The 23950-nt window shown below is 49.6% G+C and overlaps 8 protein-coding genes across 8 annotated transcripts; 6 read left to right on the top strand and 2 right to left on the bottom strand.

Annotated features, from left to right (window-relative positions):
- Positions 1–688: 688 nt before the first annotated feature.
- On the bottom strand, positions 689–1861 carry VTN77DRAFT_6752 (uncharacterized protein; the record flags this gene model as incomplete). Its single annotated transcript, XM_069423065.1, has 1 exon — positions 689–1861. One exon carries the CDS (start codon positions 1859–1861, stop codon positions 689–691), a length of 1173 nt encoding a protein of 390 aa, XP_069276041.1.
- Positions 1862–2787: 926 nt separating this feature from the next.
- On the top strand, positions 2788–3975 carry VTN77DRAFT_6751 (uncharacterized protein; the record flags this gene model as incomplete). Its single annotated transcript, XM_069423064.1, has 1 exon — positions 2788–3975. The coding sequence occupies one exon, from the start codon at positions 2788–2790 to the stop codon at positions 3973–3975; it is 1188 nt and encodes a 395-aa protein (XP_069276040.1).
- Positions 3976–6568: 2593 nt separating this feature from the next.
- VTN77DRAFT_6750 (uncharacterized protein) lies at positions 6569–8638 on the top strand (the record flags this gene model as incomplete). The annotated part of the gene is made up of 3 exons (XM_069423063.1): positions 6569–6755; positions 6859–7179; positions 7242–8638. 3 exons carry the CDS (start codon positions 6569–6571, stop codon positions 8636–8638), a joined length of 1905 nt encoding a protein of 634 aa, XP_069276039.1.
- Positions 8639–11525: 2887 nt separating this feature from the next.
- VTN77DRAFT_6749 (uncharacterized protein) lies at positions 11526–13473 on the top strand (the record flags this gene model as incomplete). The annotated part of the gene is made up of 3 exons (XM_069423061.1): positions 11526–11724; positions 11785–12175; positions 13296–13473. 3 exons carry the CDS (start codon positions 11526–11528, stop codon positions 13471–13473), a joined length of 768 nt encoding a protein of 255 aa, XP_069276038.1.
- Positions 13474–13482: 9 nt separating this feature from the next.
- On the top strand, positions 13483–15462 carry VTN77DRAFT_6748 (uncharacterized protein; the record flags this gene model as incomplete). Its single annotated transcript, XM_069423060.1, has 2 exons — positions 13483–13630; positions 13697–15462. 2 exons carry the CDS (start codon positions 13483–13485, stop codon positions 15460–15462), a joined length of 1914 nt encoding a protein of 637 aa, XP_069276037.1.
- A 524-nt stretch (positions 15463–15986) lies between these two features.
- VTN77DRAFT_6747 (uncharacterized protein) lies at positions 15987–16940 on the top strand (the record flags this gene model as incomplete). The annotated part of the gene is made up of 2 exons (XM_069423059.1): positions 15987–16253; positions 16335–16940. 2 exons carry the CDS (start codon positions 15987–15989, stop codon positions 16938–16940), a joined length of 873 nt encoding a protein of 290 aa, XP_069276036.1.
- Positions 16941–18225: 1285 nt separating this feature from the next.
- Positions 18226–19299, top strand: VTN77DRAFT_6746 (uncharacterized protein; the record flags this gene model as incomplete). Its single annotated transcript, XM_069423058.1, has 1 exon — positions 18226–19299. The coding sequence occupies one exon, from the start codon at positions 18226–18228 to the stop codon at positions 19297–19299; it is 1074 nt and encodes a 357-aa protein (XP_069276035.1).
- A 2807-nt stretch (positions 19300–22106) lies between these two features.
- Positions 22107–23579, bottom strand: VTN77DRAFT_6745 (uncharacterized protein; the record flags this gene model as incomplete). Its single annotated transcript, XM_069423057.1, has 1 exon — positions 22107–23579. The coding sequence occupies one exon, from the start codon at positions 23577–23579 to the stop codon at positions 22107–22109; it is 1473 nt and encodes a 490-aa protein (XP_069276034.1).
- Positions 23580–23950: the final 371 nt, after the last annotated feature.

The following is a 23950-nucleotide window of genomic DNA, read 5'->3' as shown; positions in this document are numbered from 1 at the left end:
AGGACGGAGTAATGAAGGCCGAGCTGTACTATATACTATCGCACCCTGTTGGTAATACTCAGCTAAAAATGCTAAAAAAATCATATTACATAACTGTCTATAATCTATTGATCGAATCCTACATGTCTAGGTAGTACCTCTCTACCTACGCACTTAGATGTCCATAAATCTACATCTATCTTAGATACCTTACGGCTGTAGTTAATTGTCTGTCTTTGTGTGTGGTGTGGGAAATTCAATGAGAGATTGATAAGGACGCTGATTTTCTGCTCTTTTTACTTCATATAATTTAATTTCATTTTATTTCCATTTTTAGAAAAATGTAGTTGGAGTCAATCAAATCCAGTCCCTTCACCAAATCACGACATTTTCCTGACTTTGGTCAATTAGTTCATTACTCGACCGATCGATCGTTCAACAGTCTGAAGCATTCATCAGACGGCGGGTCACCACGCAATCTCTTGGCAACCTGCAACGCAGTCTCGCCATCATCATCAGTAATCAACCGATCGGCCCCTCTCTCCAGCAGCAATTGCCACAGCCGGATTGGCCATGAACAAGACGAGCTATCGGTTCCTTTAGCCTCGTCTGGATTGTACCTTGAAGGCGCATGAATGAATCAAATAGCGAGGGTAATAGATCGTTCTCTTTTGCCTTATCGTCTGTGTCGTTGGCGAGACCTAGGCTACTAAACTTTGTCCTGATCATTTCGAGAAATGAAGTTTGGATATGGCCACGACCCCTTTTGAGTCTTCAAGGCCATGAGAAGCCACGTTGTAAACCATTTCCCGACGCGAGATTCTTCAAGTAATTTGTCTTCCTGCTTGAGAAGATCCACTCTCTCCATTCTCTGTTTTGGGTCCATCTCGCCACTGCTGGAGAGTATGGTATTGAACGGATTTTCGCCGTCTATGGCGATGCACCATGTCAGAAGACCAAAAGAGAAGACGTCCGTGTACACTAAGGCCTGGACCGGGATGTCCTTGTTTGCCTCCGGAGCTCTCCAAGTTGGAGTGCCGACAGTCCGGCAGTGTGTGGATTCGACTGCCTCGATGACGGAGAAGCCAAAATCTGCGAGCTTTGCAATATATCGTCGGTCCGGATGGGAAAATACCAACACGTTTTGCGGCTTGATATCTCCATGTATTATTCCCGCCTGATGCAGCGCTTTGAGACCGAGACCCGTATCCAGACAGAGCTGTAGCTTCATCTCTTGTGATAACTTTCCCCCCTCGTTACCTTGCAGATCTGCCAATGTTCCATGGTCTGCATATTCGACAACAAGGACTGGAAGTCGGTATCGGGAAGAAAAGGGATTACTGCCCCAAGCAAGTCCCAGAAAGTCGATAATGTTAGGATGACTGAGAACAGGCGCGTGAATCAGCGCATGGAACTCGAGCAGGAAGCTCTCCAGAGATCGACGGTCTTTGTTCCCACTGGGCTCTCCATTTTCCTTAAACTGAACTCTGGCGGTCTTATATACGACGTATTTGGGTCTCGGTGGAGCCGGAGCTGAAACTTTCACCGTCCATCCAGTGAGATTGGTGACTGATTCTTCTGTACGCTCTCCCTCGGGAAGAGCCTGTCGACTGGCGACAAACGATGCTCCTTCTCCCAGAAATACCGATGAGTCGACGGCAGCAGAATCTAGGAAAACCGGAGGGATGTAGCTTTTGGTCAACGCGATAGCATCTCGAAGAGGGGTCACCAGGTCAAAAATGTGAGGAACATAGCCTTGCAGCGTCTCCAGCGGTGAGCTCGCCAACACGTCTTGTTGGCCTGGATCGTCTGAGGTGTCTGGGCTGAAAAGATTCCTCCCACTTCCAGAGTCTGGGTCAATATAAGATGTCACTGGAGTCATGTCTTGATATTCGAGGAATGACGTCTTTCTTTTTGTTCTCATGAAATTCTGTTGAAGATAAGTGACAAACACGGCACCATGACTCCGGACCTGGTGAGATAAACGTGTGCCAGCCACAAAACGCCAAAGGAGTTCCATTGGGCAAAGTCGACTACCCTGCAAAGGCTGAGTATCTCAGCCTTGCTGTCGAGGCTTACATTCGTTATCCTTCTTCCTGTTTGATCAGCTTCCTCTGAAAATCAAAGTCGAAGGATCTCGAAATTCTCCAGAGCTACCAAGAGATTGCCGAGGCGCCTTCATCATGGAGGTAGCAGGGCTCGTCGTGGGTGTTGTATCCTTATCTTTTCAATTGTTTGCAGGCTGCGTCAAGGGATTTGTGCTTCTGTCTTCTGCTGAAAATCTAGGAAAGGACGGGAATGACCTTTTGTGCATGCTGAACTTGCAGGAAGCTCTCCTGGTATCATGGGCACAGCGCGCTGGTCTGATGGGACGGGACGGAAACCTTGACAGGAGGCTGAACGAGGCTCTCGTTAATGAAACGTTGATGGTGCTTTCAGAACTTCTGAACAATACTGAACACCTAAAGAAACGCTATGGACTCGACGTCGTGGCGAGATCGTTCGGCGGGCACGGTAGCGATTACGACAGCGGCCAGGACCAGGTGTCTGTGGCAGGCATTGTGAGCACTCTCGTTCCAGACACAGTGAGACAAGATATTCTTTTTCGGGCATGAGTGATAAAGGATCGAAACCACTTTCTTCGACGGTTATGGTGGGGGGCTACGGACCTGAAAAGATCTCGAGATCTCATCAGCCGAATCGGCGAATTGATACAGGGGCTTCGGAGTCTTCTAGATGACTTGAGCCAGGAAGAATCTCTCAGAATGTCCATTCGCTGCGTGAACGAGTATTGGGCATGGAAGGGAAATGGACCGCCTGCTCGCTTGGCAGGATACCCTGGCCCATCAAAGCGACATGGACATGAGATACCCGGCGAAAGGCAATATTGATGCTTCTCCGCTTTCGGTAGCGGCAGGCACGAAGGCGCTCAGAGTCAAAATTGGCGATGTCCTCGAGCAGGATTCTGGAGAATTGAATATTACTGCGTCGAGAGATGGCGCAGGGCTTCCACCACTGGATCCTCAACTACTATTATTCGCCGAGAATGCGGGAAATGGACCTGCAATTCGGAAAGCAACCTACGACGGCAGTCCAGTTCTCGTCGAATGGAAATCAATCAGTCACCAAACGAAGATTATTTCCATTCAACGGGCAAAGAATCTCGCGATTCTGCTGAAAGAGCCAAAGCATCCCTCATTTCGGTCGCTCCACTGTAAAGGGATTATCGAGTACAGTGATACCTCGCAACTGGCTTTCGTTTTCTATCACCCGTACGCGGAGAATAATCCGCAACAGCCGATCTCGCTTCGTGAGCTATTTCGCCAGCCTGCTCCAAGTGCGACAGCCCGGCTGCGACTTGCTCGTGAAGTGAGTCGGACGCTCAAGCTCTTTCACACGGCCGGATGGCTTCATAAGAACATCAGATCAGAGAATATTATCTTTTTCCCTCAGACGCCTGCGACACGTGGCCTAGACGTTGCACATTTGAAATTATCATCTTCGCTAGTCGGAGACTTGATTTCGAACCCATTCCTCGCTGGCTTCACTTTCTCTCGACTGGACTCCGCCACGGAGATATCCGAACAGCCATCCGAAGAACCGGAGAGTGATATTTATCGCCATCCAGATGCTCTTGGCGATCCGTCCACGCGCTTCTCCAAATCGAAAGATATCTATGCGTTGGGAACGGTGCTATTGGAGATTGCGGAGTGGCGCTCGTTGATATCCATCGTCTCCAGCGTCGTCAACGTCAGGCAGGACGACCTACCGTTGACGCAGATTGCCGAGGTGCGGCCTTTCCTCCTCGATGAATCGAGGGGTGGCACGTCAAAGCTGAAAGCTATGATGGGCGATATCTATGGCCGCGCTGTCATGTTCTGCCTTCACGGGGCTATTGTCGAGAGTGAGACGGTTTTAAGTGGACTCCAGTTTCTGGGCTCTGGTCCGGATTTGATGGAGATTGTCATTCGGGAATTGGACATGTGCGTGATATGAGAATATTTAACTCCTGCCTGCTGCAGGCTACCCTCCCCTGTTATCCCTCCCTGTGGGAATAGATGTCAACTTTTCAGCTATCAGGAAGTACGCAGATAGGGTAAATTGCCAGTCCATGCACTTTCTCATATATAGGTAATAATATGTCCATCATGATTAACTACATATCAACATAATGTCCTCCGTAGCATAACGAAATTGTTGAAAAGTCATGCCCACGTTATGTCCGATGAGCTCACGAAGAGAAGACGAAGTTAGGCTGACGGCGAGCATCGCCATGGTCAATTTTCAGTTTCCCTATCCTGCCCTGCCTGCCTACTTAGCACCAAAGCAACGTACTGTACAGAGTACTCTGCAGACTGGAATAATAAGTCTCGAAGATGGTGATATTAAAGGGATGGTAAACATCGAGTCAAGTGTGTCAGCTGACCATGTAGGTTAGGGAGTAGCCTCAGAACCCGTGACCTGTCCCTGTCATGATTATTGAAGCTAGCGTAGACCCAGATGTAGATCCTAAGTACTCCGTACTAGTGATTGAAATTCTAACGTACGGAGTATTCCGTAGAGTCCTGCTGGATTCTTCCCTAGTCGCGTGATCATTATTATTGACAATTGTGCTGACGAAGCCCACCTTGGCATTTATTTGTCGAGATCATTGCTAGGCGCCGTGTCTCATGTGTACGAGATAGTCTGCTACAGATGTTCTCCTTTCTTGACTGATCGAGCTATCCAGCTAGATGACCTTCCGCCAAGATGAGATCCAGTTATTTTGACTGACGAGAGTGTTCAAGGATTTGTATTTCAATTTTGTGTCAATAAGATGAAGATGACTTGGCAGGAACTTCATGCTTGGCGAAAAGCCATTCTACCATTTGCCACAGCTTTTGATTCGTTTCAGGAACTGTATTCACTGTAGATTCATCAGATTAGACGGAATGCAATCCCAATTGGCTGGGTTCTGGAATGCTTGGCTTGGAAAAGTTGGTCCGTCTAGATCAAGTTCTGTGGCTTGTTTCCAGCGACGGAGGATGATTGGTTTTCAACGAAGTACGGAGTATTACTCCGTAGAATGTTCGATTTTCCGAATCGAAGACTGGAAGGTCAGCTGATGAAAAATTCGCGTCTAGTTGCATTGTGCTGGAGAATCTGGGGAAAGCTGGCGGAGCGCGGAAGTCCGGCGTGCAAGGGCATTGGACAGGCAGCGCCGAGGGGAACCTTGGGGACCCAGGAGACGAACCAAAGGGAGTAACTGTTAGGTAAGCCAAACGGTCGGCCGCGGAGGTTGGCGGTTCGGCAGCACTCTGGGGTAATAGTGCGTTGCTTTTAATAATTAGTGGCAGTGGAGGGATCCCCTAGCTGCAGCCCTGACGTAGTTGGCGGAGACCTCTGGAGCTGGTCGGCCCTCGAGATCTGCCTGTATAGGCCACACGTGCCTGCTCTTGTTGACTGTCGAGCTGTTTGCCGGTCGCAATCGTAAGGAACGATCATCTAAGGGAGCGAGGACAGCTCAAGAAACACACAGAAGGCTTCTTGGATCGCCTGGTGAGCGCATGGCGGGACGGTCATGAACTCGTAGGTCGTCAGCATTTCGATTATGTCATAGAATGCTCGCGTAGTCAGACACGCACCCTGGCAGTCCCCAAACAAAGACAACCAGTATTCCGAGTTAATTACACCATCTAACCGGTGCTGGGAGTCATGTCCCACGACGGTAATTAGTCCTCGCCCTCGCCTTGGTGTGTGTGCTGGCCATACGTCAGCCAAAATGACCAGAACCAATACAGGCCACAGAACCAACGGCATTGGGTTGACTCTCTTTCTTTTTAGTATTCCTGAATAGGAGAAACGTGGTAAAATAATAATAATAATAATGGTCATGAGAGTAGACTGCTATATTTATTGTACGTATGTGCAGTATATGCCAGTCGACAGGGGTAGCTGCAGCAAACAGAGCAAATGACCGATCAGCCTAAAGGGAAGCAGCAGCGATCATCGCCTTCCCTGTTCGATTCTCCTCGACACTCATATTTGCCCACAACACAACGAGTGACCCCGTCTTACTCCACAAGAACCGTCTGGTACGCCGAGATTGTTTCACGGTCCTTGCCTTCCACGCCCCATGACCTCTCTTTTTGCCAGGCAATTGCCTCCGGTGGCCACGAGCCATGGCGCCATCCCGCGAGATCCAATGTCTACCGGTCTGGGCCCGCCCGCCGCATCACCCTCAACAGTTCCTTACCCCTTCTTGGTAGTTCTTAATTCTCCTCCACAATTGTGCAGTTGCAAAAATTTGACTAACTAATAATCTGGCTAGTATTGTCTGCATTGTCTGTTAAGGAGCCCTCTCCTTCCAGCTCATTCTTGCGCCATTGCGCCTGGCTCCGACGGCAGCCGCGCCGCTTTGTCCACTCGTGAAATTCTGTGACTAACAATTTGTCCACCATCCCCTCTTCCTGTCCAACAGGTCTTTTGCATTACCCTGAGTGTCCTGTGGAATCTGGGGAAAGCTTCATTGTCCCCTGACTGGCCCTGTCGTGCCATTTGTTGCGTGCTTAAAGACACTCCACCCCCCTCGCGGGGCCTTCTGGCCATCATGGACGCCGCTCCTCCTGCTGCTCAACATCAGAAGCACACCAGAGTCGTCTCGAGTCGTGTCAGAGAAGGTCCTTTGCAAGTCCAATCGAGAGATTCCTCTCCTTCGCCTACGTCGTCGGCCACACCTTCGCGGTCTAGCAGTGTCCGGCGTAGCTCGTTTGGTTCGGTCAAGGAAGACGTCGAGGGTATGCTCCCAGCTGATATTATTAGACTGAATTCTATATACTTCAACTGGTGCAAAAACTATGGTATTCAAGCTATTCCGTGCTAATACGCTGGTTGCTGCAGGAATTGCCCAGACGTTTGTTGACACCCATCCGCCACCTACGTCCGCGGACCACACTCTGTCCGTCATGGCCGTAGCTGAGACGCAGACACCCGATTTCTGCTGCCCGTGCGGTGCTTTTCTAGGCTGGAAGCAGATTCGCCTCGGTGGAAGGCGACTGAGCAGGAGCTACAGTGATCTTCGTCTCTTGGGAAGAAGCGCCTCGAGAGGCTGGGCTTGGGACGGGAGTGGTGAGCGTCTGCTTCTGAAGGAAGCGGGCGAGAAGAAACAGCAGCCTGCAAAACGGCGTGTCTCAATTGAGACCCTCCCGGTTGAAGTTCTCGGTAAGTCTCTCGTCTTGGGTTCTTTACTTCCTAGAGAGTGATGACGGAGCTAATTGCTGCAGTCCAAATCATCTCCTACTTGGCCATTGATCTGCCACCGAATGGCTATACTCCCCGGAATGTCGACTTGATCTCATGTCTCCTGACTTCCCGCACGCTCCATTCAGCAACCCTCAGCGTTCTCTACCGAAATATCACAATTCCCCACTCTGTCATCTTCGCCAAATTTCTTCGGCATCTCAATAATTATCCAGCCTTGGGAACGATTGTTCGCCGTCTGGATTTCTCTCACTTCACCTCGGTGGGATTGGGCCGCACCAGGCAGATGAACGTGGAGATCCAAAACCTGACCTCCAAAACGTTGCTCCAGTGCTTGGATCTTCTCCCGAATTTGATGGAGTGTCTTCTGCAGGAGCATGTCGAGGATGATATCAATGCCGCGATAATCGAGAAGATCTTCACCGGTCTACCCAACCTGCGGGCTGTTGACTTCTGCGGCTGCTCGTCGCAGGGATTTTCCTCGAGTTTCCTGGAAGCACTTACCCGGGGTCCAGAGCTTCCATCAACCTTACCACAGCTGAGGCGTGTTTCCCTACATGAATGTACTGGTCTTTCCCCTGAGGTTTTTGAGATACTCCTTCCCCGACTTATCAATGTTACCCATCTCGATGTCACCCACACTCAGATCACCGAAAAGGCGTTATTCTCCATCCCCGAGACTGCTCGGATCACGCATTTGAACCTGTCTCGGTGCTCGCGCCTGTCGGGCGCTCAGGTTGTAAAATTCCTGACCACACATCCTGCTGTCTCCGAGTCCTTGGTCTATCTCAATCTCATGACGGATGCCTCGCGTTATCGACTGCTCGAGGTACAAGACGTCAGCGCTCTTCTCCCCAAGTTGCCCTCTTCCCTGCGATCTCTGAATCTGGGCGGTGCGAGAATCGTATCCGAACACGTTCCCGCGCTGATTCCTCTGACCAAACACTTGGAAGAGCTTGGACTCAGCACTGCGGATTTGTCTATCAATGACCTGAATTCCTTTTTCGTTCCCCCCCGACAGGAGGCCGATGCCCAGGGTCAGCAGACCTGGACGCCTCCGGCACTCCATTATCTGGACCTGACCAGGGTCCCGAGTATATCACTAACGACGCTCTTGAACCCCAAATCGTGCGTTCTCGTCTCGTCTCAGAGCGTCCCGCTGGAGGTGCTTGAACTCAGCGATAAGCTTATCACTCCCCTCCGTGAACGCGCCAAACCCGGCAAGTCCAATGGCTGGACCATTCGAGAGCTTGGGCGACGGGGATGGTACGTGCGGGAGCCCGGCGCCGACGTCCCTCCGCGACGCGACGACGGTTCACGTTGGTGGAAGATGGGTGCTCGGTGGTGGGGGATGAGGAAGATCCCCGTCGCGGTGGGAGATGTAGGCGGGATTTACGGACACTACATGTTCAAAAGGTGAAGACATGGACATGTCGGGATACCCTTTCGCCGCTCCGTTATCTGTTTTTTTTAAGATATGATATACCCTGGTTTTCCTGGCTACAGCAGCCGCATTGATTTGATGGTTTTCTGATTATCAGCGTGCATACGATAGCGGGCGAAATGTGAGCATTTTCAGGGTTTTCCATCGCCTCAAATGGCGCATGTGTTTCACGGGCATATGACGACTGTGATTGCATTTTCGCTTCTTTTGCCAGCCTTAGCGTTACCAGGGTCTCTGCTTGTGGCAGTTTTCCCTCTGTTTTCTTGTGATGCATCATATTAGGGCCCAGGACGAAAAGATCATCTTGTCTACAAATTAGTTGTGTACTCGATTATCGAGAATTATATTTATATTCCCTCAGCAATCCCCTGAATCCAATATTTAGTCCACTTAGACGTAGTTGAAAGATGTATGTTGTAAAAAGAGGACCTGAGCAGTGAGAACTATGCTTTCCAGTTAGTTTCCCCGTTGGAGCCTAGGACACATGATCATGTGCCCTATAACACCGCAGGGAATATTCCACAAAGTGTGATGGTCTCTATGGATAGTATCAGGTTTTGCCCACCACCATAGAGAATTATGGGAGATTATTACTAATGAGGTCGTGATTCAGGTCTTTCGACACCTTTCTCATCAGAATATAGAGAGATGAGTCTTTTGGGTATCCTGTACTCCCGTACTGTACTTCCTCATATCTCAGTGGGTACTCCCTCTCTGTGTCGTCCATCTTGGCCAGCCTGTTGCTTACCTCCTCCTTCATTTCTTGTAGTTTTTATTATTTTTTTTTTTTAAAAAAAATAGATGTTGTGCTTCTAACACCTGGAAACTAATTAGGCTGCAAGGTAAAGAAGTAAAGAAGAAAGGTATAAGTAGGTAACCATTATTGTTGTCAGTGAAAATGGTCCAATAGCAAAAAAAATGAGGAAAATAAAAAAAATACCTTATTGGCCTCATGGTTGTGATCTTGTAATCTATTTTTTCCCCCCTCTGCGGGCCAGTAGATTGACACAAACAGAGTGGTGGAAGTAGAGCTTTGGACAAGCGTGAGAAATGGATATTTTGCGAAAATATGAAGAAGATCAAATTGCTCTTACGAATCCATCTCTATTGGAAATTGAACAAAAAAAAAACTTCAAAGACCTATTGTATAATCTAATTTACAGTACAAAGTGGCAAGGTATGACGAAGACTGCTAATAGCTATGGTAGGGTTGATCTCAAAGACTCTACATGACTTGATAGGTTCCAACCTATCGTACCTACCATAATGTGTTAGCAGCATGATCCTTGATTTTTTTTCCCTAGGGTAGCAACACACCTTTTCTGAGATCGTCCAAGAAGTATTTCCTTCAGTCATAGAAACACTGGAATGACTGCCAATTGCCCTGGGCACAGTTATACCCGTTGGTGACGGCCGTCCCGACGAAGTCGCCCTGGCAATTCGGTTCCGACCAGAAGTAGCACCAGCAGTCCTTCTCGTAGCAGTTGGCGACGTTGGCGCTGTTGGTGCCGCTAAGCGAGTAGCCGTAGCAGTCGCCCGGTCTGGACGCGTCGTTGGAGGTGTCGCCGGGATACATCAGGAGACTGGTCTGCCACTGCGAGCATCCGAGATCGGTGTAGTAGTTCACCTTCATGTTCTGGGCGGCTGCTTGCCGCAGCAGGAGAGCACTGAGAGCGCAGACGACGGGGAGGAATTTCATCTTGTTTGTGGGAAGCTTTGTTGGAGCTGCCATGTGTGTCAGGACGAGAAACCAGAAAAAAAAAGCCCCCCCTTGGAAATACGTACAGAACGTTGCTAGAACGAGTCCTTCGACCTTCAAGCTTTGCTTCTACTCTCGAAGACAGAGGCTTCTCAATCGATCTTCAGACGAAATGAAGTATGCAGACGAAGTATGCAGAATGTTGAGATGATTGCATAGAAACATGAATAGAACGTGAATAGGCAAGACGGTGCCTTTATATAGTACAGTATTCTGTACCTCGCAAGCATCTCTACATTCTAACTTGACCCCTTTCCTACCTAGGTAGTTACTGCAGCATGCTACTATCATTAGCAGGAGCGGAGCACAAATATCGGCCCCATTTAGTCATATATTATTATTATTACTGTCAGCAATTAATTGCTGTTTCATATTACATACTATTAGCATTGGTTGATCTTTGTACACGTTCCTTGGGACGGATATTCCGTACAATAATACCTACAACTACCTACTCCGTACTAGCAGCCGCTGCGCTGGCTTCTAGATTCTTCAGTCGCCCTGGAGTATCATGTCTCTGAACGGAGCTTATGTCAGAATTAAGGTTAATAATGTGTGGGGAATATTTACGTGAATTCTATGGGGCTGATCATCTAGTAATAATACTCCATAGAGATATACCATAAATATCCATACTAGCATTTTAGTTATATTTTCGTTAAAATTAGCCATGAGCTTCGCAAAGCTTACCTAGCCCGGCAGCGCTTATTAGGGCATGCCGTGACAACTAAGCCTCAGTCCGCTGCCGCTAGCGCTGACGTTTGGGGGCGGCTCAGAAGCTTAGATCAACGCCACAGATTATCTTTGCCTAGATGGGGAAACTGTCATCTAGACTCTGATTACGGATATTCTGTGCTGAGTACGGCCGTACCAGGGGAAAACTGGCCGTTTCTTCATACATGTACGGAGTACTCCGTATGTAATTACGGCTTCTTCAAGTGGCATGGCATATAAAGGGAGACTCTTCCTGCTGTCTGTCGACATGATATCCACGATCGTGTCAGTCAGTCGCTTTAACAGCACTCCTATTCATATTAAATCTTTTCTTTCATTTCTCTTTTTGTGCAATACACTTGGTTGAGATTTCGTTCGAGTCTGAGCATCATGGCTGTGTTTTCACAACTCCGCAGCCTTGCCCTCGCCGGGCTTTTGTTCCTTGGCAGCGTCCAAGCTACAGGCATCAACTGCGAGGGCAGTTCCAACTGCGACGTCCAGGGCAAGACCGCTCTGTCCGAGCTCACCACCATGTTCGAGGCGGCTATCCAGAATGAGACACTGGCATCCATCACCTACAGCAGCGGAGGTAGGCGGCATTCTCTAATTCCCGTCTATATAAACTTGTCTTGATTGCTGACAACTTCAGAACAAATCGGGTGTGTGCCTGTCTCTTTGGGCGCCATCTGCGCGTTTTACCAGGCTGGAGCCTCAGGAAACATCCGGAATGCACTGGGATACATTGAGCAGCTGAGCAACCACGGCTGCAAGACTTGCGGGAGCGTCCCCACGAAGCCCGGCAACGATGTCTCCCAAGGCATGTTGACGGTCAACTACGTGTCGAGCGAACAAGGCAATTCGGGAGATCCCAAGGAGGGCATTGACGACCCTGGTGAGCCCTTTGAGGTGTTTGATAATGACGGCAACGACGATGCAAACGACTTCGAGGGCGAAGGCGATGATGACCCTGATGGCGGGGACGGCGACGTGGATGGGGATGGTTTCAAGCGCCTCCGACGCTCGGCCAAGTTTGCCGCGATGTACAACTGATCAACGCGACAGCAAGACACTCTGGTCTTATCATATTGGTCGTTGATACCTGTTGCAAGAGCTCTTGGGTCTATATATCACTTAGTCTTCTTCAGTCATGTACAGTAGCTTCTTCATAGATTGTTCAATCAAGCAAGTATCCTCGTCAGTACCGTCATGTAACTTACCAACCGGACAATTAATTAAGTGCTTTGGCGTCTTAGTCAGAAGCTTAGGCAGGGCGTCAGCAACATGGGTATCTCCCTTGTTACCCAGATCAGGTTTGGCTTACTACCCAGGTATTGATCACTGGTGAACAGAAAATCTACTGTAATTTATCTAGTTTACTACTATGTTTGCTAAAGATGTCTAAGTAAACAGACTAATATTTAATCTAATAACTGATTCGGAAAGACAATCCCTACTATGCCATTCACCTTTATACCATTCAGCCATTCACCGTTTTATTCCTCATGGGAGGGTAATTGAATATCAGACTGGACCATATCTCATCTGTGTTTAATCATTCGTTAGTAAGTCCTACTGCCTAGGAAGTAGGCAGAGCATGAATAGGCTTAGACTGAAAAATGCTCTCTAAAGGAAAAGAAAGAAGGAAAGAAAGAAAGAAAGAAGAATACCTCCAAGTACATATAGTCCCTTTATCAGTACTATGTAATCATGGTGATACCTACAAGAGTTTTGGCAACCATTCTAGGCTCTAACTACGTCTAGGTCTCTTTGTAGAGGATGGGCTTAGGGTATGTCCTTATGACAGCTAATTAAGGGATGCAGGCCATAAAGACTCCTAGAGAGAGATTAATAAAATCTGTACCAAGGGGGAGCATCCTCTCAGGCATTTCTGTAAATGGTGTCGCGGTCATTTTCAGCGATTTCTCAGGCACTCATATTCTGGTTGTTTATCCTCTCAGGTACCTACTGTATTAGGTAATTTCGTGGTTTCAGGCGACCCGACCCAAGTAGTTTAGTTTGGCGACCTAGCTTAGTCATTGCTTACTAAGAAAATATAACTTCCGGCATGTGACTCGGGTTCCAGACCACCCACGTGACCATTGCGAGGCTTTCGGACAATTCCCATCGGATAAGCTCTTGTCACCTTCTGATACGATCCAGGCTAGGTCCACGACGGTTGCTCCTCCTTCCAGAAGGATTAGCTGAGGCATCCTCTTTCCCCGTTGCTGCCTCCTCCTCTTCCCGATGGAAGGTGATCGTGGTGGAGGAGGAATCATCAGAGATTCGGCTCCAGGACCGTGAAGGCTGGTCGCCTGACTTCCGTCGGAGCAACGAGTGAACGACGACGATGGCTCCTCCACCTCCGAGCGGGTCGGCGGCATACAAAAAGAAAGATGGCACCTTGACCATGTCCAAGGACCGCCAGTCGCTATCCTGGATCCCGGCGGCCGGCGGTGCCGGAGGGGCGTTGACCATCGAGATCAAGAATATCACTAGTACGTTACGTCTTGGGCTTATATCTCTACAGTGTTCTCGCATGTCTAACTGGTTATTGTTATTAGATTTGCAACAGACTCCCGCGAGTAATCCGAAAGTGATGCTTAGGATCTTTGCCCAACAGCCTTCGAATGGTAACGCACAGGAACAATACGTTTTTACGTTCACGTCCGCTACGAATGCCCGTGGTGAAGCCGATGCCATCAAGGATGCCCTCAGCGCGGCGATTCAGGCAGCGAAAGCTGCAACCGCCCCGACTGCGGTCCCTGCGGAAGGGGTTTCGCCAGCCATGGCGATGGCGCATGCGATCTCATCCGTGGGACCGGGGAGAGCTGCCTGGGATGATGACAACAAGCTCAAGGCGGATGCGGAGCTGCAGCAGTCGTTGCTGAAGTCAGATGCCAACTTGCAGCGGATGTTTATGGAATCCCTCCGCACTAAGCCCGACACGCTGTCGGGGGCACAGTTCGTATCGCAATTTTGGTCGACTCGGGTGCATCTGCTGCGGGCCCATGCAATTGAGAAAGCGCAAACGCGGGGTTCTTACAACGTTCTATCCACCTTGAAACCTCGTGTCGAGGACAATGTGACCAAGTTAAATATCAGCAAGGAGCAGATCCAGCTCATCTTTAACCAGCACCCGCTCGTCAAGCGCGTCTACGATGAGAATGTGCCCAAGCTGAGCGAGCAGCAATTCTGGTCGCGGTTCTTCCAGAGTCGACTGTTCAAAAAACTGCGGGGAGAGCGGATCTCCGACACCGACCCTACAGACCCTATTTTGGACAAATACCTCAAGGTCGATGAACACGCGGGACGACAGCTCGAGGCGCATGTTCCGCACTTTATCGATCTGGCAGGAAACGAGGTCAACCACAGTCAACGCCAGGGAAACCGCCCAGACGTCGACATGAGACCGTCGCCCATGGACAAAGTGCCCATTATCAGGACGCTGAACTCTCTGAGTGAGAAGATCATGGCCAATGTCGCGCCAGCTGACCGGAACCCGGCTGCACCGGTGGGCATGGATGAGGAGACGTTCAACAAGCTGCAGCTGCAGGATCTTCGGGGCGACGAGGAACAGAACCGCATTATCTTGAACATTCGCGACCAGAGTCGGTTCTTCTCCCAGGCCAATGCGAAGGACGATACAGAGAGCCAGATGTTTGCCAAGCTGGACCCGACGGAGATCATTGTTTCCTTGAAGACCGACGTCGACCAGACCTTCCCTCCGGACGGATCATCCCACCTGGGGCGGCTCGTCGAGCCAGAGGAGGATGAGAGCGATGAGGAAGAGGGCAAGCAGAGCCAGCAAGTCGGATCTAAGGCGAATCTGCACCGGGCGTCGGCCCAGATCTTCAATGCGATCCGGGAACGCCGGACACAGACGGAGGTCACGACCGCATCGGGGACCTGGGGCCTCTCGTCCTCACTGTTTGATCGGCTCACCCTGACGCATGCTACGACAACGGAGTTCTTACACCAGTTCTGGCAAGCTTTCCTGTCCGGGAACCCTGACCGTGCTGGCGAGCTGGCTTCCCTGGTTGAGTCGCTGAACCGGGCGATGGAACGAGTCAAAGCCGTTGCGGCGGACGCGGAGGCGGAACGCCAGGTTGAAGTGGAAAAGTTGAAGCAGCATGCGCGAGATGTGTTGGCGGCGACGGGGAAGAAGATCCGGGTCAACCTGGCGGGTGTTGGAGGTGGCGAAAAGGTGGTCAACCAGCTGCTGGGGCCGACTATCAAGGCTCTGGAATTGGCGATTTCGAAATATAAGGAGGCCCTGGCGGAGGCGACGGCGGCCGAGGCCGCCAGAGAAGAGTCGCTGGCAGCCTGAGGGCTTGTCTTTGTTTCTCCTTTGATGTAGTTTTATTATATGAACTGCAGAGCAGCATGTGTAAAGTAAAGTAACCTAGACATGAATTGAAACGAATTGGATGGACAGGATTGGATTGAATTAGTTAATCTGATGACGGAGGTCTTTCTCCGCATGGAGCCCCGGCATGCCGAGCCGATCGGCGAGTCCATAGTTTGTTAGTGCCGCCCGCAATTGCGACGTGTGCAATTTCACTCCCCCATCGTCTGCAACTCACAGTTCGTGCTTCGTTTCTCTCCCCCACCACGGCAGTAACGGTCATCCTGCCGTTGGCAGTCGGCCTGAATATCCGACCAGCTGATGCTGGAAACAGAGGTCAACTTGCGATCACAACCCCGCAATTGCTTTTCTTCCTTCTCTTGCCTGTGTCCAGCCACATCGACGTCACACGCCGCTCACCCCTTTGCAGATCTCGCGCACCAGTTTGACGACCTGATATATCATTGCAATAATCTGTATATACCCTCTTATGGTTCCTTGCAAGGATGATCTCGTCCGGTTTCGCCAACGCGCCCGTCTCCAAATTCCTCGTCATCTACATCGTCGCATCCTCGATTGCGCTCGCCATCTTTGACGTCAAGCACCTGGCCCACATCCAGGTCAACCCGCACCTATGGCGGTACGGGCAGTTGTCGCGCGTGCTGCTGTGGCAGGTGGCCGGGTATGCGAACTCGACGGAGGTCTTGTTCGCCGCTATGCTGGCATACCATCTGCGTGTTGTCGAGAGGATGTGGGGATCTAGGAAACTTGCTGTGAGTGGAAGAAACCTTATGGCGAGGGTTAATATTTCTTTTAGGATGCAGCTAACAGGAAGGATGCTTGAAATCAACTAGACTTTTCTTGTAACGACTCTCCCCTACACGACAATCATCACGCCTCTCCTCCTCGCCCTCGTCCTCCGTCCCCTCTCCTTGAACACGCTCAACTATCTCCCGTCTGGTCTGACCGCCACCATCTTTGCTCTCCTAGCTCAATATCACGCGGCTGTCCCACACACGTTCAAGTATCGCATCTCCACCAGCAGTAGCAGCAGCAACAACAATCCTTCCCTGACGATCCTCCTCTCAGACAAGTCGACCACCTACCTTGTCGCTGCCCAACTAGCTTTGTCTCAGTTTCCTGCGACACTTCTCCCTGCTGCTGTGGGCTGGGCCGTCGGTGTGGCCTGGCGTGCCGACATCCTCCCGACATCGCGACGAGGGGGCGGAGGATGGCGAGTTCCCGCCTGGCTGGTGGGTGAGAAGGAACCCGCCCGACGACGTAGTGCACCGATCAGTGGCCATGGGGGAGACAGTGAACGGTATGAGGATTTGCGCAGACGCCTGGACGCCGCCTCGGCAGCCGCTGCAGCACAAGCAGCAGCAAGCAGTGGAGTGGAGGGGTCGTCAGAGCAGCGGCAGAGACGGCCATTACTAGAGAGATTTCGGGGTGTTTTCTAGGTGAGCCAGAGAAATTCAACTTAGGTATTATGCCATGGCATAGTGTAGTATATAAAATGTATTTTATTGTTATTTATCTTTTCCAAGCTGGCTGGTATACTGTTCTGGGATGGTTGCTATACACTTCGGAGATGACAGGGTCTCCAAATATTGTCCATTACACGCCGAGTCAGAGCTGGAACTCTCGTGAGAGAAGGAAGAGATGACCATGTCAATCCCCACGTTAGTTGTCTAGGCAGGTACTACGGCCAGCTGTTTTCAGGTCGAGCGATAATTCGACGACAAAAGAGGGGTATTGTTTGACAGCTGTCATATTGTTCAAGCTGTGCCGGGAAGTATGTCGCCTGACTAATGCTCTCAGCCTCAATTGTAACTGTGTTTTTTTTTTCCTTACTGTATACACTTTGGTTCCATTGTACACTGAGGTGTTTATCACACAACATGCCAGGCCGTCTGGAAGGCAAAGTGGCCGTCGTGACGGGCAAGATTGCGAAGAAAATTGTCGAGGAGAATGTCAAAGTGATCATTGCCGACCATCCGAGGAGAACGGACAGAAAGCCGCCCAGGAACTGAACTACGCCTTCGAGCGGGCGACGTGAGCAAACGAGAAGACTGGGCTTCGTTGCTGAAAGGCGCTGGACGGTCATCAACAGTGCCGGCGCGACCTACGTCAAACTCACCGTACAGGTGACTGACGAGGACTTTGACCTCGTCATGCAGGTTAATGTGTCGACGAATGTTCCTGCCGCGTCCTCAACAACCAGCGCCAGGGATCCTTCATCCAGGTGTCATCCATGCGACCAAGACTATGGCCGTCGAATACGGCCCGAAAAGTCCTCACTTGAACCTAGGTAAACATGGGTTTATCTTTTATTCTTATATTTTCTTGTGTTGAAAGTCTCATGATAATAGTGACATCAACAAATTGAAGTATGATTTATCATAAGCTCCTATGCCTGATAAAAGAACACATGAATTCTTCTTTTGTTTTCTATTTCTTTTCTGTCCTGTTTTTCATTGTTCAGTCGAACTTATTGCATTATCGACTAATCAGGTTTACATAGCTACCCATGAACTTCGAGGAAGATGGGAGCCTGATCGAACTCTATCTGGAAGGGTCTGCCCTCAATGAACTCCGCAAGGAATGGCTTCACTCTAACAAGGTGCTTCATTGCCCTGCCACCGAGCTAGAGGATAGATATTTCGGCAAGATTGTGTGGGTGAGTCTATATCGACTGAGTGAGTGAGGCAGAAGAGAACTTGAGATCGTATCTTGATAATTAACATGTCTAATCTAGTCGTCAGAGATCCTCATAATGATCATCAATACTGGCTGTCGGGAATCGCCCAGCGCAATGGCCTGATAGCATACGACTACGAAACCGCATTCATGGTCCCCCGAGATCGGGATGCAGCTGTTCTCGGCGAGCCTCACCCTCATCCAAAGTGGAACAGGCTTCAACAGGTCTTCTTGGCTGAAGATCTTCAGAAGAGCTCTTATTTCCGATGGTTAACACACCGGCGTCCGCAGTTACATGGATATCCTGTCCACGCGCGCTGCTGGAGCTTGATCGAGCGGATTATTGGTTCTGACGCCGAGAGGCACCTGGAGCTGTTCATGGAGGCCCTTCGTCGACGATTTCACAAACGGATCAATCCACCACGGCGTTGGTTTCCAAATGGAGGTTTCCCATACCCTTACTTGCGCTACTACCTGTTAATAACCGATAAGACGCGATATCTCTATCGAGACCCAATCAGAATCCCAGCAATCGAGAATCTGCTCAAGACTGCGACGATAATAAGGAAGAAGCCCAGGCGGCTTCCTCGTCGTCATCATCGTCCAGGGAACAGCACCAGGCAAGAGGATTCGACACTCAGAAGGGGCCCTTTTGGTACCGACCTCCCACTAGATATCCAGTATCTCGTCCTGGATCAGCTAGACGGTCGTGATATTGCCGCATTACACGCAGCATTCACCGGTCGATTCAAATGGCGTGTATCGGACCTGTATTGGTCAAGAAGAGCACCCCGGGCCCTCATCTATGAAATCCAGGATCTCCTTGATAATCCTCCTGACAACAGCAACAACAAGTCTGCTGATATAGATATCGAGATAGACTGGGAATACCTGTGTCTCCACGCTGAAGAGCTCGTCCGGACATCAGAGGACGTGCGGAACCGACAGCGGCTGATGCGGATGATAGAAAGCACGCAGAAGGTTTTCCATCAGATGCTTCCTAAGAAAGATGATCTTGATGGGCAGAACGGTGACGATAAGGAAGTTAATTATTATTATGATGAGAGCGATTGTGATGAGACTGGCTATGACGGGTATTGCCTGTGGTTGAACTGGTAATGCTGAGAGTAAATATTTACCGTCTCATTGAAGAGGAAAACCACGTTTTTTTTTTAAAAAAAAAATGAACTTGACTTGCTGAAGTCTATCAACCTGTGGAGAGATCTGATTCACACCACATATTAAATTAATTAATTACTTGAAGCAAATGGATTATTAATAAATTTTGTGGTGCTAGTCGTGTTTATCATTACACGATCAATCTTCGTATCTGCACAACAGATACTAGATGAGACGATGGCGAGACGATGGCGAGAACCCTGCGCATGGACCATCAACATGCCCATTAATCCAGATGCCAGTCGAGCAAACGATCTTTTTTTTCGTTTCCAATCTTATCCCTGACGACGTATTAGTATTTTTTATCTCCTTTCCAGGCGGGCTTCCTACGTACATCTACATTTCCAGCCATAATCCTCACAGTATCCCTTACTAATGATTGTCTCCCTCAGCGAAGAATATCCAATGGAATGAATGGTTTCCCTACTTAGGCATGTACATAACCTACCCGCTATCCAAAAGGCAAGATAAGCAATCAATCAGCCATGTTTATATAGGCAGTAAGGTAGGTGCCGTAGGTAGGTAGGTAGGTATTTTAGGTAGGAGATATGATCATACCTAACCTTTAACTAGTCGAGGACGTGCCCTAAAGAGATGAATCATATATACCTAAAACTCCCTAGATCCTCCAGATAATAAGTAAGGAAGTAAATTGAAATTGAAATGGTCGAGTACTAATCTGTGTACATACTTGGATCGATGTTTTTTTTTCAAAAAAATTCAATCATGGCATCATTTTCTCTCTCCCTGCCTACCTGCCTGAGAGAAAATTGTCCTTGATTTTTTTTTCACATTCACGTTCACATTGACGTTAGATTAGAATAGAATCTCTCTCGTGAGCTGAGGTCCTCCTTTCTCTGAGTCATGATTAGTTACGTATTCTAGGTATCCTAGGAAGGTATCTTCCTGTTCTGTTCCCCCCCCCCCCCCCCCTCTTTTTTCCCCCACTTTCTCTTTTTTTCATTTTGTTTAATTCAATTCAATTTAATTCCAAGACCCTCCTCATATAAAATCTGTCTGTCTGTCTCTGTCTCTGTCTGTTTCTTGAACGGCCAAAATTAAAAAAAAAAGAAAACGAAAAGAAAAGAAGAAGTACCAGGAGGAGAGGATCATTAAGTCGTCGATTTTCAAAACACGATGGCTTGCAAGTGCCGGTGATTTTTCAGCTGATCTATTGAGTCGAATTTAAGGTTATCATTGCGGTTATCACAAATAACAATAAATAATGGTGAAATGAATGGCAAAAACCTGAACCAAGGAAAAAAAATTAAAGAATGTTCAACGATATCTATGTACCCATTTGATCTAACCACCTCCTAAGTCTCCTACCGTGACTATCTAATTAAATAATCAATTAGCAACTGATCAATTAGGGGCCTTAAGGACCTAATTTAGTTAATATTCTACCACTCTAGAAGTTAATTAATCCCATCCACAATCCAACTATCCACCTACCTACTAGGTAGGAAATATGATCACAAATCCCTTCCCACCCGACCTGACGCGACTCATCCGATCCGATTCATCCCGATGAGGCAATCGATGCCATTAATTAGTAAGATTAGGAATCTGACCGAAGTCCCGAAACAGTAAACATCAAGATAATCGAATCGAATCAAATTAAATCAAATCAGTGAAGAAGAAACGACGCGCTGATCATCCATGGGTTCACCGTACGGAGCTAGTAAATAAAAATCCTTAATTAATTAATTAAGTACCCTAGGTAATTAATTATCTGAGCCAGAAAGCGCATTAATTAGTACAACTCCTCAGTGGGTTATGGATTTATACCTAATAAATTTTAATGAATTACGGGGTCTGTAGGTGGATAGGTAGATGAATAATAATTTCGGGAGCAGATTCGGCCCGATACTGCCTGAGACCCTGACTGGCTGTCCGACCGAAGAACCACCGAATCCGATCTATCTAACCGACCGAGATGCTCAGACGGATCGGATATGGCGGATGTGGCGTGTGTGGCGGCGGAGGTGGCGGGCGCCACAATGGAGATTTTTAATTTTAATTTTTCCCTAATAATTTTTTTCTGACCAAGAAAAAAAAAGAAAAAGAAAAACGCCGAGACAAATGCGATCTCGCCACTGACTTTATTACAACAATTACCTAAGATACTAAGATACTACGAAGTACTCCTGCATTACTACTCCGTAAAGTACAGTCTGCAGTACTACGGTAGTACCTACTACCTAGTAGCGTCCTGGCAGAGCGCCGTAGCGGAGCGATTAACTCAGTTGATTTGATTGCCTTAGGTATTATTCTAGGACTTTCATATTCTGATTTCGATTGGGTGATACACACTACTTAGTGGGTTATGGGGTTATCACCGTCATGGATACGTACCTCTTGCGTCCCTGATGGAAGAAGCGAAGATCGCAGTCATGACGACATGACGACAAACCTGTTCCTGATCGATCGACAAACTCAATTCTACAATCTACGAATGGATCGCTCTGATTGAAAGACTGGCAGCAACCAATTCGATGGAATTAAGCTCCGAGTCATTGACTTCGGACAAGCTCGTCGATCAACTGTACTTCATAAACTAAGACCTCATCCATGTTCGTAATTGAGGATATCTATGCAGCAAATGCAGATTCAGATGCGTCAGCATCGAATAGCAAGCAAACCATGGGTGTGTATCCACCAGAACGCCTCTAGAAACCCGAAGAATGACTGCAAGAGAAGTCAAGAAAAAAAGAAAGAAAAAGTTCATGACAACTGATGGACAGCTACTCCACCGCAGAAACACCATCCCCGTGCAGAACCGGGTTGATCTTGTCGTTCCACTTGAACTTGAAGTCCTGGCCCAGCTCCTTGCGAACGGCCGCCTTGACTGCCTCCAAAACATTGTCAAACACCCCAAAGCTGGCCGGGTTGTTCGGGTCGTTCTCGCCCTCCTTCCCCTGGAAAACACCCGTCCGCACCAGACAAGTGTTCCAGCCGTACATGTTGCCGCCAATGATGTCCGAGGCCGGGTTGTCGCCAATCATGTAGATATTCTCCGGGAGGCGCTGTTCGTTGTGGAGGATTTCCATCCACGCCTTGAGCACCTCGTCCGCGTACTTGTAGGTCGCCAGCTCGGGCTTGCCGTACACCACTCTCTCCAGGTCGACGCCCGTGAGGGCCTTGTACATGGCCTCGATACCGATGCGGAACGCACCCTGCGTCATCCGAGGCGGCCCCTTATGGTCTGTGGGGAAGACCAGGTCACCCTGGGAGAAGTAGACGGGAATTCGCGACGAGACGGGGTCCTTGGCCCGCGTCAAGAGCCGACCGTTCTCCGAGAGCAGGAGATCTATGATGAGCTGCATGTCGGTGGCATAGTCGCGCGAATCGGCAAAGACCAGGATGGCATCGAATTTCACCTTGGAGAAGTCGCGCGGCCGGGCCTGGGCGCGCTCCTCGGGCGTGAAGTTCCGCCACGGCGAGATGGTCGGGTCCCAGGCGAGGATGTCCTTGGGGTGGACGACGTTCTTGAAGCCGTAGTTCTCCGCCACCTCACGAACCTTGAAGCCTTCGCCTCCCAGCACCAAGACAGTCTCGTAGTATTCAGCCAGCGCACGCATCGGCGTGTGGGACTGGATGAACTGATCGGTCGAGATCGGGCAGCCCAAGATTTCCGACAATTGCTCAGTCCGGGCCTCTTCAGTCTTCCCACCGCCGTTGGTCAGCAGAATGTAGGGGATCTTGATGCCCAGCTCGTTGTCTCCGTTCAGCATCTTGAGAGCCTCGGCGGCCTCGGGGATGAGCTCGTTGCCGTGAGCCAAGACACCATCGATATCGAAGACAAAAGCCATGTTCTTGGCCGCCTTGACTTTCTCTTTGGCCAGATCCTGCACCTGGGAGGCTAGGATGTCGCGCGTCACCGCCGCCGAGATAGTTCGGTTGCCATCCGCGGTGACCACCGACGACAGGCGGGATGGCCGCGGAGACCGGGGAATGGGCAGAGATGTACCAAAGGAGTTGCGGGAGCCCCGGTGCTCGCGCATGGAGGGAGACAGGCTCAGATTGTGCATGTACTTGTCCGCATCGCTGATCGAGCTCCGCGTGGCAGGCACCTCGACCACTTCGCTGTCCCGACGGCGCCTGTTGGGGTCCGCGGGGATGCTGATCGTGTTCCCGGAGGCGCTGGCCTGGGACTCGGACTCCGATTGCGGGGGAGCTGGGTCGACAACAAAGTCGGAGTCATCAAAGCGAGGCATGATGGATGGATGAAAGCAAGATGAGTTGAAAGCAAACGGTGGAAAGCAAGGAGAAGAGTTGAAGGAAGAATTGAACGAATTGTCTGATGGCGGAAGTCAGACGGTGGTTGCTTCTTTGTTTGGAACGAGGGGCGAAACTCGCGAGGAACGAGTTCCTGGCCACCAGCAAAGACAGTGTCAGGAGATAAGGTCTACCAGCAGAAGAGGAACCATCCAACGGACCTTCAGGGGCACCCGGACGATATATATTCACTGATAGGAGACTCCGTCCTGATCTGCCGTGGCGTCCGTATAGACGCGTCCTGCAGATACTCAGGACCGGCTCCACCGGTGAGTATCATCATTCCTAAGAATTATCGTCATCACGACTG

This window comes from Rasamsonia byssochlamydoides (assembly GCF_041956645.1).
Source record: "Rasamsonia byssochlamydoides strain NRRL 3658 unplaced genomic scaffold VTN77scaffold_51, whole genome shotgun sequence".
Taxonomy (NCBI): Eukaryota; Fungi; Ascomycota; class Eurotiomycetes; order Eurotiales; family Trichocomaceae; genus Rasamsonia; species Rasamsonia byssochlamydoides.
The sequence above is the reverse complement of the archived record's forward strand: the minus strand, read 5'-3'. Positions and strand labels throughout refer to the sequence as shown.